Source organism: Lutra lutra, chromosome 11 (genome assembly GCF_902655055.1).
Source record: "Lutra lutra chromosome 11, mLutLut1.2, whole genome shotgun sequence".
NCBI lineage: Eukaryota > Metazoa > Chordata > Mammalia > Carnivora > Mustelidae > Lutra > Lutra lutra.
The window spans coordinates 94,063,119-94,079,067 of record NC_062288.1 but is presented as its reverse complement, the minus strand read 5'-3'; the positions used below and the strand labels follow the sequence as shown (position 1 = coordinate 94,079,067).

General features: G+C 44.1%; 1 protein-coding gene and 1 non-coding gene across 2 annotated transcripts; both read right to left on the bottom strand.

Moving 5' to 3' along the window:
- Nucleotides 1–6,115: 6,115 nt before the first annotated feature.
- On the bottom strand, nucleotides 6,116–10,584 carry FMC1 (formation of mitochondrial complex V assembly factor 1 homolog). Its single transcript, XM_047695620.1, has 2 exons — nucleotides 10,346–10,584; nucleotides 6,116–6,408 (listed from the first exon to the last, which is right to left on the bottom strand). The coding sequence occupies exons 1-2, from the start codon at nucleotides 10,481–10,483 to the stop codon at nucleotides 6,205–6,207; spliced, it is 342 nt and encodes a 113-aa protein (XP_047551576.1). The 5' UTR covers nucleotides 10,484–10,584; the 3' UTR covers nucleotides 6,116–6,204.
- A 516-nt stretch (nucleotides 10,585–11,100) lies between these two features.
- TRNAR-CCU (transfer RNA arginine (anticodon CCU)) lies at nucleotides 11,101–11,173 on the bottom strand. The gene has a single exon. It is a non-coding gene; the product is annotated as a tRNA-Arg (tRNA).
- Nucleotides 11,174–15,949: the final 4,776 nt, after the last annotated feature.

Here is a 15,949-nt window from a genome sequence, read left to right as displayed (position 1 = left end):
AGAGAGAGATCACAGTAGGCAGAGAGGCAGGCAGAGAGAGAGAGAGGAGGAAGCAGGCTCCCTGCTGAGCAGAGAGCCCGATGCGGGGCTTGATCTCAGAACCCTGAGATCATGAAATGAGCTGAAGGCAGAGGCTTAACCCACTGAGCCACCCAGGCGCCCCTATGTCTGGTTATGTTTATATGTTGAGCCATATTTTTGAAAAATTACATGTAAGAGGGGTGCCTGGGTGGCTCAGTGGGTTAAGCCTCTGCCTTCGCCTCAAGTAATGGGCTCAGGGTCCTGGGATCCCCGCATCAGGCTCTCTGCTCAGTGGGGAGCCTGCTTCCCCCTCTCCCTTTGCCTGCCTCTCTGCCTTGTGATTTCTCTCTGTCAAATAAATAAATAAAAAATCTTTTTTAAAAATTACATACAGGAATAATACAAATCTAAGTAGGATATGATGCTATCTTCCTCCAGAGCTTTTTATTTTTCTGATAGGTAACTGCAGACCTTACTAGTCAAGGACCACTCTAATACAGGTTCAAGGCCTCAATTCCTCTTGACCGCCAAAATGACAAAAAAATCGGCCGAGAATCTGGCAAGGACTTTTTTACTTACAGTTCATCTTTGAGGGTGAATGTCAGGGTTCTAGATTCAAGTGGATGTGGATTTTTTACAGTGCCTACCTTGGTGGGCCCTAGACTTTGTGTTAACCCTAAAAACCCATCAAAAGTGTAGCTCAGTTTCAATACAAAGCTACTACCTACACAACTGGCAAGTGCCCTGAAGCCAAATTTGTGCCTTTATGTGCTACATTTACAAGGGACAAGCAAGTGGTTCAGGGAAGAGGAACAAGAGATAAGAGGTCTGGACTAGAGTATTAGAGAGATTTAGGGGATTCTTAGGAAGTAGAATCTAATTAATTCAGTGATTATTTAACTGAGGTATGAAGGAGAAAGCAGTCAAGAATGACCCTGTTTTCTGCTTTGAACGACTGAGTACAGGTGTCAGTACCAGAGGAGATTTATAGGGGAAGATGATGAGGTTCCATTTGGATGCTTTGAATTTGATATGCCTTTGAATCATCTAAGTGGTGTTGTCTTTGAAGTAGCTGGACATAGAGGGCTAGAGGAGGGCTTGGACTGGAGTTAGCCTGTTCATGATAATTGAAGCCTGGGAAGTAGAGGTGATTTCACCCAGGGAAAGCATATCAAGTGTGAGGTAACAACCTAGACTTGAACCTGAAGAATGCAAATATATTAGGGACATGCAGGAGAGTAAACTGAAGACAGATGGCTAGAGCAAGAGAAGAAAACAAGAATGTGATGTCATCAAAGCCAAGAAAAAAGAATGGTCAGTAGTGTCAAATGCTTCCTAGAGGGGCACCCAATTGGCTCAGTAAGTAAAGCATTGAACACTTGAGCTCGATATCATGAGTTCAAGACCCACAGAGGGGTAGAGTTTAGTAAAAAACAAAAACAAAAAATCCTTCCTAGAGATCAAGCAAGGTAAGGAAAAATCCACTGAGTTTAGTGGCCTGAAGGTCATTTGTAACCTTGCAAAGCAGTTCAGGTAGTGGAGGGGCAGAAGCCAGACTACAGTGGACTGAGGATGATTGAGCAGTGAAAACGCAGAAAATGATGCAACACGGATTATTAATCTCAAAATTAGTATGTTGAGCAAAAGAAGCCTACTCCAGAGTACATACTATAGAGTGCATTTGGATGAAATTCCTAAGCAGGCCAAACTAATTTATGCTGACAGCAACAGGTCAGTGGTTACCTGAGACCAGGGGTGGGGAAGGGGAATTGACTACAGAGGGGCACAGGGCAATTTTTGGGTCTGATGGAAATGTTCTATAGTTTTAATGGGGTTATTACACAGACGTATGCCCTTGTCATTATTCACTGACCTGCACGTTTAAAATGGGTATATTTATTATATAAATTATACGTCACTACATCCTATTTCATGTTTTAAAATGTAGAAAATGAGGGGTGCCTCGCTGGCTCAGTCAGAGAAACATGTGACTCTTGATCTTGGGGTTGTGAGTTCAAGCCCCATGTTGAGTGAAGAGATTACTTAAATAAAAAACTTTTAAAAAACATGAAAATGTAGAAAATGAGTATAATTCATTAAATGACTCAATTTGTGAAGAGGTAGTAGCTGTAAAGGCATTTGTGTAAAAAGTTGAGTGTTTTTATTTAAGATTTATTATTTATTTTTGGGAGAGAGTGGGGGAGAGGCAGAGGGACAGAATCCTTAAACAGACTCCCTGCTGAGCATGGAACCCAGTGTGGGGGCTCCATCTCATGATTCATGAGATTGTGACCTGAGCTGAGTCAGACACTTAACCAACTGAGCCACCCAAGCGTCTTTATCTTTTTATATAAAAGATTTATTCCAGAGGGGCACCTGGGTGGCCTGGTGGATTAAGCATCTGCCTTCAGCTCAGATCATGATCCTGGAGCCCCAGGACTGAGCCCAAAGTTGGGTGCTGTGCTCAGCAGGGAGTCTGTTGCTTCCTCTCCCTCTCTCAAATAAATAAAATCTTTTAAAAGGGGAGGGGCACCTGGGTGGCTCAGTGGGTTAAACCTCTGCCTTCAGCTCAGGTATGATTTCAAGATCCTGGGATTGAGCCCCACATCAGGCTCTCTGCTCAGCAGGGAGCCTACTTCCCCCTCTCTCTCTGCCTGCCTCTCTGCCTACTTGTGATCTCTCTCTCTGTGTTAAATAAATAAAATATTTTTTTAAAAAGGCGGGGGGGGATTTATTCCAGAGAGAGAGAACACGGTGGGGAGAGGCAGAAGGTGAAGGAGAGAGAAACTCAGACTCTCTCTGCTCTGAGCATGAGGGACCCAGGTGCCCCATGATTGATTGTTTTTAGATGGAAGAGCCTTGAGCCAGTTAATTTTTTTTTAAAGATTTTATTTATTTATTTGACAGAGATCACAAGTAGGCAGAGAGGCAGGCTCCCTGCTGGGCGGAGAGCCCGACGTGGGGCTCGATCCCAGGACCCTGAGATTATGACCTAAGTCGAAGGCAGAGACTTAACCCACTGAGCCACCCACGTGCCCTGCCTTGAGCCTGTTTAAATGCTACTATAATTAAGCAAGAGGAAGTAGCTAAAATCAAAGGAAAGAGGGTAAAAGAGAGAGCAAATGAAGGAATGTGATAAAGCATGTGCCACATCAAAAACTATAGCAGGGGCGCCTGGGTAGCTCAGTTGATTGGGCATCCGACTTTTGGTTTCAGCTCAGGTCATGGTCTCAGGCCCCTGTCAGGCTCCGCTGGGTGTGAAGCCTGTTTGAGAGTCTCTCTCTCCCTCCTCCCCTCTCCCCTCTCGTTCACACGTGTTCTCTAAAATGGATTAAAAAAAAAAAAAACAACTATAGTAGGTTAATACAGTGCCAAAACCTCAGTTCTCAGAACTTCCCAGTATAGAAAGTTTATGTTTATGTTCCAAAATAATTTCCTTCTATTTTTTTTTTTTTAATAATTTATTTATTTGACAGAGACTGCAAGAGAGGGAATACAAGCAGGGGGAGTGGGAGAGGGAGAAGCAGGCTTCCTGCTGAGCAGGGAGCCTGATGTGGGGTTTGATCCCAGGGCCCAGGGATCATGACCTGAGCCAAAGGCAGATGCTTAATGACTGAGCCACCCAGGTGCCCCCATCATTTCCTTGTATTTCTAAAACTGAGTTCAGCTAATTCTTTTTGGTAAGTCCATAAGAGGCACAGGTTTGAATATATATGAATAAAAATGGTTTGAACAAATTATTTAAACTATAAAAACAAAACAAAAAAACCTATCTATAATCCAGAAGACAGATGGCAATAGGATTTAAGAGTTCATGATAAAAGAATGAGTAAGATAAATAAGTGAAGTAAAATGATTACAATAGTAAGATTTTCTTATTTATGTATTTATTACAACCACCTTGTTGGCATTCCCATTTTATAGAAGAGCAAATAAGCTCATGTCAACTAACCTGCCCAAGATAATATAGCTGGGAAATTATAAAAGTGGATTAAAACCTAGGTCTCTGTTACTTCAGACCCATGATATCTTATGCCGGTTAGGCTATTTTGCCTCAAATCTTTATCGTATATGCAATATTGTAACAATAAAGGAAATCCGGGGCACCTGTGTGGCTCAGTGGGTTAAAGCCTCTGCCTTCAGTTCAGGTCATGATTTCAGGGTCCTGGGGTCGAGCCCTGCATCGGGCTTTCTGCTCGGCAGGGAGCCTGCTTCCCTTCCTCTCTCTCTGCCTGCCTGTGATCTCTGTCTGTCAAATAAATAAATAAAATCTTAAAAAAAAAAATAAAAATAGGGACGCCTGGGTGGCTCAGTTGGTTAAGCCGCTGCCTTCGGCTCAGGTCATGATCCCAGGGTCCTGGGATGGAGCCCCGCATCAGGCTCTCTGCTCAGTGGGGAGCCTCCTTCCTCGCCCCCCACCTACCTCTCTGCCTGCTTGTGATCTCTCTCTCTCTCTCTGTGTCAAATAAATTAAAAAAACCTTCTAAAAAAATAAATAAATAAAAAATAAAAATAAATAAAGGAAATCAAAGCATCAACCTACTCTAATCCTCTTGCTTTCTTCATTTTACCAAAGTAAGACATCTTCAGATAATATTATACTCATGCCCATGAAATAAAGCAAGGGGAAAAATGTTAAGTATTTCTATCTTTTTGATCCATTAATTGAATAAATGCTTGTTTGACCTCTTTTTTTTTTAATTTTTTTATTTATTTGACAGACAGAGATCACAAGCAGGCAGAGAGGCAGACAGAGAGAGAGGGGGAAGCAGGCTCCCCGCTGAGCAGAGAGCCCGATTCGGGGCTCGATCCCAGGACCCCGGGACCATGACCCGAGCCGGAGGCAGCGGCTTAACCCACGGAGCCACCCGGGCGCCCTCTTGTTTGACCTCTTAATACTACTGTTTTCGTGTTAATCTCGTATGGTGTTTTGAACTGCTTTAGGAATAGATCCGTTCAGATTGGACGCCTCCGTGTGAGTAGTACTCACTGAGCCGTGTATTCAAAATACTGAATAATGCTACGTGTACAGTCACTGTGGAAGGTGCTTTGGAGACCACAGTGATGAATGAGACATGATGCTTACTCTTTAGCAGCCTGCGGTCCAGGGAAAAAGAAGTCCTAAGACATGCCTATGAGAAACTGACATGGACCACGAAGTGGGCACAAAGACTGCTGCTGATTCACAGAAAGAGTAATTTCTGTTTGAGGATGTTAGAAGCAAAGAGAAAATTGAGGAGAACAGTGTAATAGTTCAGCCAAAAGATTATCAGTGCTTGAACTAGAAGAGAGGCAATGAGGACTGGTGGGGGAAAGGACAGTAGAACACTGCAGAAGCAGAAATTGCTGATTAGATATGGAGAGGAAGGAGACAGGAATACAGAATGAAGTCAGCATTTACTTGGTCAGCCAAGGGCATGGTGGAGCCTTTCACACTGACAGTTCAAGAGGAAGAGCAGTTTCACAGATTAGAAGGCAGAAGTCAGTACGCTCATTCCATCTCCCTCTCTGTAGACTTCCTCCCTGCGGCCTGAGTGGCGCCCATCTTCCTATACTGACAAGGGTCGATTCTGTCACCCTGTGGAGGTAATAGTCCCCAGATGGTGCTAGCCCCTGGAGGCTTCACAACTTGTTGACTGTAGCTCAGCCCACATTTTTCTATACCCCTTCATTAACTCCCTGCAGTAACCCTATCTGTTACTCCTTTCTGTCGGGACCTTAAACATATATTTGTGTATTTTTAAATAAAGCGTGTATATGTATGTATGAGTGTATGTACGTATATAATTGTATGCTCGTATATAGGAAATATCTGGAAAGATACACACCAAACTGTTAGCAACAGTTTCTACCTGGTAATGGGGATGCAACAGGGTAGGGACCAGGGATAAGAAAAAAGACACCTTTTATTTTATATTCTGTACCATTTGAGTTACTTAAAACAGTAAGTTTGTATACTTTGAAAATAAAAATAATAGTTTTAAAAGTAGATCAGAAGCATCAATCAGCCTAATACAAGAAGTTCAGTAAATTCACTGAAAGGATGAAACCTCCCTAAGAAACACTCGGTCAACAAAATTACAGAGAAAAACCCTAAACTTAAACAAAAATTTAATGATAAATACATATTGAAAGATGATTAAATTCTTGAATGATGGCAGCATCCAAGGACTCTCTCCATTCTCATGGCTCCCAGCCCTTCCCTCCAGGCTGCTGGGGTAACTTGAGACCCACTAAGCCAGCGGACTCCTCCACTGAGCGCTCACCCTTGCCATGAAATTCCTGATGAAGGGCCACGTGTTCTCGAATGCTGCGTAGGAGGCAGAGATAGGTGGCGGCTTGGAAATGAAGCTCATGTTGGGCTCTGCACAGCTTCTCACTGGTAACCTAGAAAGTAGCAAGGTCACAGACTTTATTAGCAGCCCAGCCAAGATACATGGCCACAAAGATTTCATAAGCATTCTCTAGAGTGAAAGTAAATGCAGAGAGGAAATATAAACATGTGTATGCGTATACTAATTACATATGTAGAGACACCCTGTAGTTGATTGAGAAAGCTGACCTCCAATTAATTGAAGAGGAATTTTACGAGGAATATCACTGAAGAGTTTGAGCGTCCTCAGATTTTAATACCCCAAAAAAGTTATTTCAACTCCCTTGTCTTGCAAATGTTTTACAAATAAGAAACTAAAGCCCACAGAGACTTCAATGGTTGGCTACTGGCAGAGATGGGGAACTATAATCATTAATGTCACCTAAGGAATAAAATCTAGAACTTCCTCCCCTTCAAATGAAAGTCTGCTTTTTATATTTCTGACTTTGGTTAATGTGGTATAGGTCTTTCATTTCACTGAAAAGTAAAACCATTTTGTCTGGAAATAATAACTTTGTCCTCAACAGGAACAAAATGAAGGTTTTATATATAAAAGTAATATGCATATATTTGTATTACTTATTTTTTTTAAAGATTTTATTTATTTATTTGATAGAGATCACGAGTAGGGAGAGAGGCAGGCAGAGAGAGAGGAGGAAGCAGGCTCCCCGCCGAGCAGAGAGCCCAACGTGGGGCTCGATCCCAGGACCCTGGAATCATGACCCAAGCCGAAGGCAGAGGCTTTAACCCACTAACCCACCCAGGCGCCACTTAATTATACTTTCTATATACTTATCCATCTGCCAAATCCAGATTCTGATGACCGTAAGTAGCTGGAAACTATTTCCTTTCAGAGGTCCCCAATGACTCCAAACCTTGTTTTCTCTTCTTCCTAATTAATCTCGATTTAGTACACTGGCCTTTACTTGACTAGTTTTGTGTTCTGAGGTTGTGAGCAAAGGGCAGAAAAGGTGAAATAGATGTGTGCATGGCTTCAAGTGACTTGAGGCCTGTGTATATCGAACTGCAGATTAATCTCTGGGCACCAGTGCCTATGCAAACCCCTTTCTTTCACGTTTCTTTATTTGAATATATAGGGTTAGAATCTGAAAATTAGAAAGTGTGGTTTAAGATCTGAAGAGCCCACACAAAAATGTGCAGATCACATATGTGAAAATGGCACTCAAACTGCTCGAAAAAAGAATTCATCTTTAATCATTTAACTTTTTATAATTAAAAATTTATGAGCAACCAACACCAGTGTCAAACATTAACAAATGGTAATATCCATGTCTATTATATAAGCCCAACTGACAGGATTTGAAACAGCAATTCTGCACTAGTGTAGGAGAATACAGATCTTGACTCAGCTGAACTTGAATCATGAGTGAGGAGAGAAGGGTCAACAATATAAACAGAAAGTGGGATGACTAGGGGGCTTAGTGGGTTGAGTATCTGCCTTCAGCTCAGGTCATGATCCCAGGGTCCTTGGATTGAGTCCTGCATCGGACTCCCTGCTCTGTGGGGAGTCTTCTTCTCTCTCTCAAAAATTTTTTAAAATCTTAAAAAAAATATATATATATATACACAGTAAGTAACTAAAAAGGACCAAAAAAGACCAAATGAAAAAGAAAACTCAGGGCGCCTACATGGCTCAGTCGGGTAAGCATCCGACTCTTGGTTTCAGCTCAGGTCATGATCTCAGAGTCCTGGGAGAGAGTGCTGCTCTGTGCGGAGGCTGCTTGAGATCTCTCTCCCTCTCCTGCTTGTCCCATCTCGCTCTCTCTCCAATAAATAAATCTTTAAAAAAAAAAGTAAAAGAAAACTGTATTTTCTCTAAGGAGGAAGCAGAGATTCTTCCCTAAATGAACCCCTTCAGTTTAAAAAAAGATAAAGAAAATGGGCATAGATGGTTATTGAGTTAGCTCTGAGCCAGCAGAAACAGAAAGCATTCCCCATAGCCTCATATGCATTGCACAGAATGGTGTTTCTGGAATTTGTAGCATGAATTTCAAATGTATTTCCAAGGAATTTGAGAGCCATTACCAAGTCTCTCTCAAGGGCAATAATGTTGCCTCCAGAAAGTACAACTATAATCATGTCACCTTAAAAATCTTAGAATGATGGTGCATGGGTGGCTCAGTCAGTTACACATCCACTTCAGCTCAGGTCATGATCCCAGGGTCCTGGGATCAAGTCCTGAATCCGGATCCCTGCTCAGTGAGGAGTCTGCTTTTCTCTCTCATCTCTCTCTCCTTCTGCCCTGCAACCCCACCCTTGACTTTCCTCCTGAAATCCCACTATTTCTTTATAGGAGGACCTCCTATTGTTTATTAAGTGCTTTGCTGTAAGGCTCCTCAGTTGGACTGCAAGCTTTGTCTTAAAAGACAGGATTCAGGGGCGCCTGGGTGGCTCAGTGGGTTAAGCCGCTGCCTTCGGCTCAGGTCATGATCTCAGGGTGCTGGGATCGAGTCCCACATCGGGCTCTCTGCTCACCAAGAAGCCTGCTTCTCTCTCTCTCTCTCTCTCTCTGCCTTCCTCTCCGTCTACTTGTGATCTCTCTCTGTCAAATAAATAAATAAAATCTTAAAAAAAAAAAAAAGACAGGATTCATGTCCATCTTATTCATAATTTTAGGCAAGTTCCTAAAGTCCCTACCATTTGGGCCTTTTAAAAATTTCTGAATTTTAGAGGTGAGTGGGTGGCTCAGTCAGCTAGGCATTAGACTTGGTTTTTCAGCTCAGGTCATGGTATCGGGGTCCTGGGATCAAGCCCTGTGGCAGCTCCACACTTAGCGTGGAGTCTGCTTGAGACTCTTACTCTCTCCCTCTTCTTCTGCCACTTGCCCACTCTCTCTCTCTAATAAATCTTAAGAAAAAGGAAAATTTTGAATTTTAGCCCCATGTGGGCATAGAGTTTACCCAAATAAATATATGCATATTTTAAATTTAAAAATTAAAAAATTTTTGAATTTTAGTTCTAAAACATTGCACTCTAACTTCCATGGCTCAAAGATTGAGCGAGATGCTGGTTCTCCTTTTTCCCACATTGTTCAAATGACAGTAAGCTACCTACCCTACAGCCCAAAGTGATTCTCTAACCTATATTTCAGAGATTCCTTTCAAATTCCTTCGAAGCCTGATCTGAAAATCCACAGGCAACAATTAAACGGAAGCACCCTATCTGTGAACGGAGGTTCTAGCTGTTCCTATGCATGTACCCTCACTGGTCAGTGTCCCTGACCCTCAGTTGTCCCACCTGAAAAATAAAACCGCTTCCACCTGCTCTTGCCTAAGGGGAATATGGAGTGTGGGATTCACAAAGCAATTTCCCAAGGATGGCTTCCCATATGTTCAAGTTTATCTGCTATGTAAGGAAAAAATGTATCCGGTCAGATAATCACGTTAATGTTGGGACAGCACAATCTCATGACAGGTTTCTAGTTCAGCTCTACAAGGCACCATTTCCTTAAATGGGGTATGGGATACAACATAGTGTCTGCCAAGTTAATATTTCTCATCTTATTACACTTCTCTTTTCTGCATCAAAAACTGGTTTTCAGAGTAACTACTAGAGGATGGGCGAGGAGAATGGTGGATAAACGCTGTAGCTAGTAACCCTACACTCTCCAAGTACATCTCTTCTTTTCCCCCATCTCTTGGACTTCACTGATCTTTCTCCACCGCCCCTGCAGAAGACCAGCCAATAAAATCCTCGGGACGTCTCCATCCCACAGCGACTTTCCTGTCCGGCTGGTCCTTGGTTAGTTCCTGGGAGACCGGGGCCTAGGGCCTGGATTTATTTGGCCAGAACCCGGGCTGGGTGGGAGGGTCCCCAGTGCTCCCAACCCCTGCCCATATTCCCCACCCACTCCCACCCCCATCCCCAACCCCACTCCCACCCCCAGTGGAAGGGACGCTGGACTCAGGAACCCGACTCAGGCTTCCGTACCCGATGTGCACGGAAAGCTTTCACGAGGTACCGATAGGCCGCGGTGTCGCGATAGGGTCGGCCCGTGGCCTCGTTCATGTAGCGCAATTCCCGTAGAAGACCTCGTAAAGTGCGCGCCGGGGACCCCAGGGCCGCCATTTTCCCGTCCTCGGAGCGCGGTGCCCAATGGCGCCCTACGCCCCCTCTAACTCCCTCCCCCCCAGCTCAGCCGCTAAATGGTACAATCGGACGCAGACTACTGGGTCCCCCCATCGAACGCAGAGTAGTGGAATATCTCACTTCCCTTCTCTGCGGGGCCTTACTAATCAAACACCGAGCGGCACCCTAAGGAGTTAAGGGAGAAGCAAACGAAAGCCGAGTTTAACTGACTCACCGGGTCCGTAAGAAAAAGTGAGAAAGGCTGGGCTAGGGGAAAGGTTCTTCGCTGACTACGTCATTTAAAACGTCATTAGCTGACCGCTGAGTCTCGAGAATAAGTGCGCCTGGTGGGAGTGGGTGTTGATTTGAAACAGAACACGAAAGATACGTTTTGGTACCTAGAGGGGATAGCAGAATTCAAAGTACTGACTTCCCAGAAATCTTACGGCACTATACGACTCAGAAGAAGGAAATGGGAGTATTCTTATTCTCTCAAACTGTAGCCCATCACCTAGGAAAACCACACATATCCTTCCCATTTTTAAGAAAGTTAAGTTAGCATATTCGGTGTAGTTCTCTAAAAACGGCAAAAGTCATTTTGAGGACGAAAAGCTAACCACCCCAGATGGGACTCGAACCCACAATCCCTGGCTTAGGAGGCCAATGCCTTATCCATTAGGCCACTGGGGCTTCTGAGAATGAAACGCTCCAGTAACGTATTCAATTCTTTTTTCCTCTTTGGTACGTCATCGTCATCTAGGTCGCCTTTTAACCTATCCTAAGACACCACACCTAGTACCAACATGAGGGGTGAGGCATGCTGGGAGTTGTAGTTCAGCGAACAAGTGCCCGCGTTCCAGCTCCAAAGGCTTTACCCTCAAAACAGCACCGCTGCGCCGGACGGAGAACGGGCGCGCGCACGGTTTTGCGTCCGCGTTTGTCTGCCCTGTGCCCCTGCGCCTGCGCAAAAGTGGGCAAGCGATGTCGCGGAGCAGAGCGCGCTGGGTACACTGGTCGAACCTCGGAGACTCGCCCTCTGAGCTTCTCCCGCGTCGGATTTTTACCGGAAACAGGCTGCCCCTTCCGGTGTTGCGGCTTTCCGGATTTAGCTTGCCCCCAACCCGCCGTTAGGTGGCGTCCGCATCGGTCACTTTCTGTTTCCGGTTGAAGCGCTGAGGCCATTTCCGCAAAGCCATTGGCGAGTAGGGGACGAGTGTGTTACGTTTTGAGTTGCCGGGTTGGAAGATAAACGTGGGACAGCGGGGATTTATTAATTCACTGGAAATTAGTTCATCAGAAATAATTAGAACCTCTTTTTCTGGCTCTGGTCCTAATTGTGCAGCTTGGACAAGTCACCTCTCATTTTCAACAACCTTAACTCTCGGCAGTGGCTCCCTCTTGCCCCTGAAACTTTTGGACCCTTGTCTGTGTCGTAACCGTCATCTCTCCTCGTTTCCTCACACCTTTGCGCCTGGTGCCCCAGCTTCTCTCGTCCTCTGCATTCCTGTTACTCCCTCCGCCTGAGGTTTAACCATTTTGTATTAACATTCCTATTTATCTTCTGGACTTCCAGTTTTCCTCGACAAGTCTAGGTCAGGAACTGCTCTAGGCCTTTGTGGGTAATACGGTAAAGTTAAAACGATTCATTTCACCTCTGAGCTCCTGGAGGTTCTCTAGATTACGTGTTAATCGTACCTTTTACAAATAGGATACCTGTGTCTCCGCTCCGTCGTCTTCCGCGTGAGCCAGGAAGCAACTGCTCAGATTCCTGAAGTCCCACTTTTTTTTTTTTCCTTCCTTTTCCAAGATTTTATTCATTCATTTGAGAGAGAGCGTGGAGGGAACGGGCAGAGGAAGAGGGAGAAGCAGGCTCCCCGCTGAGCAGGAAGCCTTTTGGGGGGGTGGTGTTGATCCAGATAATGACTGGAGCCAAAAGCAGACGCTCAACCCACTAAGCCACCCAGGCGACCACGAATTCCCACTTTTAACAGCTCCCTCCTCTTGGGTCCCTGTCAGGGTTCACCAGATTTAGCTGTGGCCAATTTCGAGACAACAGTTCGTAATCCGGCTAGAATCCTGACACAGTATGAACATTAGAGGAGACCAGACTAGAATGACTTAATATGAATGAACTAGGGTTTGGGGAGAATGTTATCAGTTAATTCTTTTCTTAATATTGTTAACTAGAAAACCACAGGCTGAAAATGGCCTCACTTAGATTAAGGCCCCAAGTCAGTAAACCAAGAATTAACACCTAACCTGACTGCAGTTAGAAACCCTCAGAAATTGAACCTATGGAGCATCTGGGTGGCTCAATGGGTTAAGCCTCTGCCTTTGGCTCAGGTCATGATCTCAGGGTCTTTGGATGGAGCCCCACATCAGGCTCCCTGCTCAGCGGGAAGCCTGCTTCCCCTCTCTCTGCCTAGCTCTCTGCCTACTTGTGATCTCTCTCTCTCTCTCTCTCTCTCTGTTAAATAAAAAAAAAAAGAAAAAGGAATTGAACCTATAACCAGTCAGTATGGAAATTTACTGGTCAGCACTAGGAAATCAATAGACTCCTTCCGTTACCCTCAGGAAGGCAGCATTGCTTAAAACAATGGATTCTTAGCTAATAGTTCCCTTTTTGTAACTATTTCTGTCTTTAAAAAGCCTTTCGTTTTCTGTAGCCCTTTGGAGCGCCCCTATATTTGCTGGATGGGATGCTACCTGTTTTATGACTTGATTAATAAAGCCAATTAGATCTTTCAAATTTAGTCAGCTGAATATTTGTTACTTAACTATAAATTTGTTTAACCAGCTTTCTAAGATATAGCAAATTTAAGCCAGCTCTGAGGAAGTGGGAGAATTTATTGGAAATAGGCCTTCTATAACTTTATATGTTGTGGTACAGAGTAATTACTAATTCTGAATTCCTTTTTACTAAATGGCCAAGAGACTCTTTTCTTCTGCTCTAAGCCCTTCTTACACAGAGAGTAAATAATCATGAAATGTTAGCTATATGTAGCCACTAGCCTCCAGAGATGGGCTTCCAAGAGTCTTCTCTTTTTATACATAACTTGCTCCTGACATCAAGAGGTGAAGCTTGGGATGCCTGGGTGGCTCAGTGGGTTAAGTGTCTGCCTTCTGCTCAGGTCATGATCTCCTGGGACTGAGTCCTCCTGCATTGGGCTCCCTGCTCCGCATTAGGCTCCCTGCAAGGCTTCTCCTTCTGGCTACTTGTGTGCTCACACTCTCTCTCTCTGACAAATAAACAGATAAAATCTAAAAAAAAAAAAAAAAAATTTTTTTTTTCACCAGTTTAAAAAAAAGAGGTAAAGCTTATTTCCCATCCCACCCGCCCCTCCCCCTCTTGAATCTGAGCTGGCCTTCTGATTAGCTTTGACCAACAGAACACAGCAGAAGTGATATTCCAGGCCATCTATCCAAGACCAGGCCTTAAAACTAGCAACTTTCACTTCTGCGTCTTAGCTAGCTACCAGCCTGTGAAATCCCCAAGGCCTGTGGAGGAGTACTGAGATAGCACCAAGTGAGTTCTCCACTGAGTTTTTTTGTTTTTGTTTTAGATTTTATTTATTTGAGAGAGAGAGAGAGAGAGAGAGAGACCATGAGAAGGGGGAGGGTCAGAGAGAAAAGCATACTTCCTGCCAAGCAAGGAGCCTGATGTAGGACTGAATCCCAGGACTCCAGGATCATGACCTGAGCCAAAAGCAGTTGCTTAACTAACTGAGCCACCCAGGCACCCCAAGAAAGGCATGTGTAAACCATCTTGAATGTCCTAATCCAGCGGCACTTGCAGAAGACCACAGTCTCTGCCAGATAGAGAGAAAATTGCCCAGCTAAGCCCAATTAACTCCAAGAATCATTAAAGGTGATAAGATGGCTGTTGTTTGGGAATGATTCCAATAAGTTTTGAAATTACTCTGCAACAACAAAACAGCAAATCAGTCTGAAAAAGTTTGTGGGAACAATTTAGCCAAATTTCTCAGTTTTGCAGCTTTTGAAAGTTTTTAGGTTCCTAGTTGCAAGGCTACAAACTCAAAACCCTACAGCAGAGACCAGGCGGGTAATACAAAAGTAAAACTGGCCAGGTGGGTTCCTACATCCTGCAAAGGAGCTAGCTGCTTTTCAGCTCAATCTCAGTTGCAAAGTAGGAAAGTGTTGCCAGTGTTGCCAGAGCCACTGACTTTTCAATAATTGTAAATCCAGCATTTTTATGAAATGCCCTAACTTTTAAATGTTACTGATCATGTTAAAAAACAGTTTATCAAATAAAACCCTTCTGTTGGTCTTATATAACCTAGGATTGCATGTGTGTGAATGATGACATCCCAGAGCACTTTATAGGTAATGTCTCACTTGACCTTCACCACAGTCCTATGAGGTAGTATCTCTTTTTACCCACTTACAAATGTGGGAACAATCTCAGAATAGTTTCATGGTTTAGTCAGCATGATCAACCATCTGTGGAAAGCTGGAGTTTGGCTCCAGACAATCTGACACCAAAGCGTATTTTAAAAAATACATTTTTTAAGTTATAGCAGAAAATGGATTTTTATTAAAAAGATACAGGGTAGGGGCGGCTGGGTGGCTCAGTGGGTTAAGCCTCTGCCTTCAGCTCAGGTCATGATCTCAGGGTCCTGGGATCAAGCCCCGCATTGCGCTCTCTGCTTGGCGGGGAGCCTGCTTCCCTTCCTCCCTCTCTGCCTGTGTCTCTGCCTACTTGTGATCTCTGTCTGTCAAATAAATAAGTAAAGTCTTAAAAAAAAAAAAAAGATACAGGGTAATTTTCAGAATTTCCTGAAAAGGCCAGAGACCAGACTTAGAAGCCACACAGACAAAGATCTCACCCAGAATCCTGCTTCCGATTCAATCCAGCGAAAACAACTGCTAATAGCTTGCAAGTCGGACACAATGACAGTGGACAGGAGCTGGGCGCCAGGACACCAGAGCTGCTGCTCCGGGACACTGGCTATAGCCTATGGTTTCTGTGCTTTTACTTGGGCTACAACAGATAACATCTTTACCTAAGCGCCACATTCTGGGTGAGGACTTCTCATTAGCATGGCCTGGATCCTATTCCTAGGTTTTGGTCAAGGGTGGTTGGGAAAGCAACTATTTGATCACATGGTGAATTTTTATTAAGCATCTGCTATGAGTCAAGCACTCTTCTAGATGCTAGGGAAGCAAAAGCAAACAAAAGTGAAACTTCTATACTCGTGAAGTTTCCATCCAGAAAGACAGACAGTAATCAGATCAAACATCAAATTTATCAACCGGTGGGGAGTGCTATGGAGAAAAGGAAAGCTCAGGGCAGCAGATTGCAACCTGCTGCTTCATGTCCGTTCAGGGATGTCCTTGCCGATTTGGTGACATTTGGGCAGAGACCCAGCTGATGGAAGGATCCAGTGTCTTGAGCTTGCGTGTGTGCAAATGTCAGGGTGGGACAGTGCCCGTACATTTAAGTAG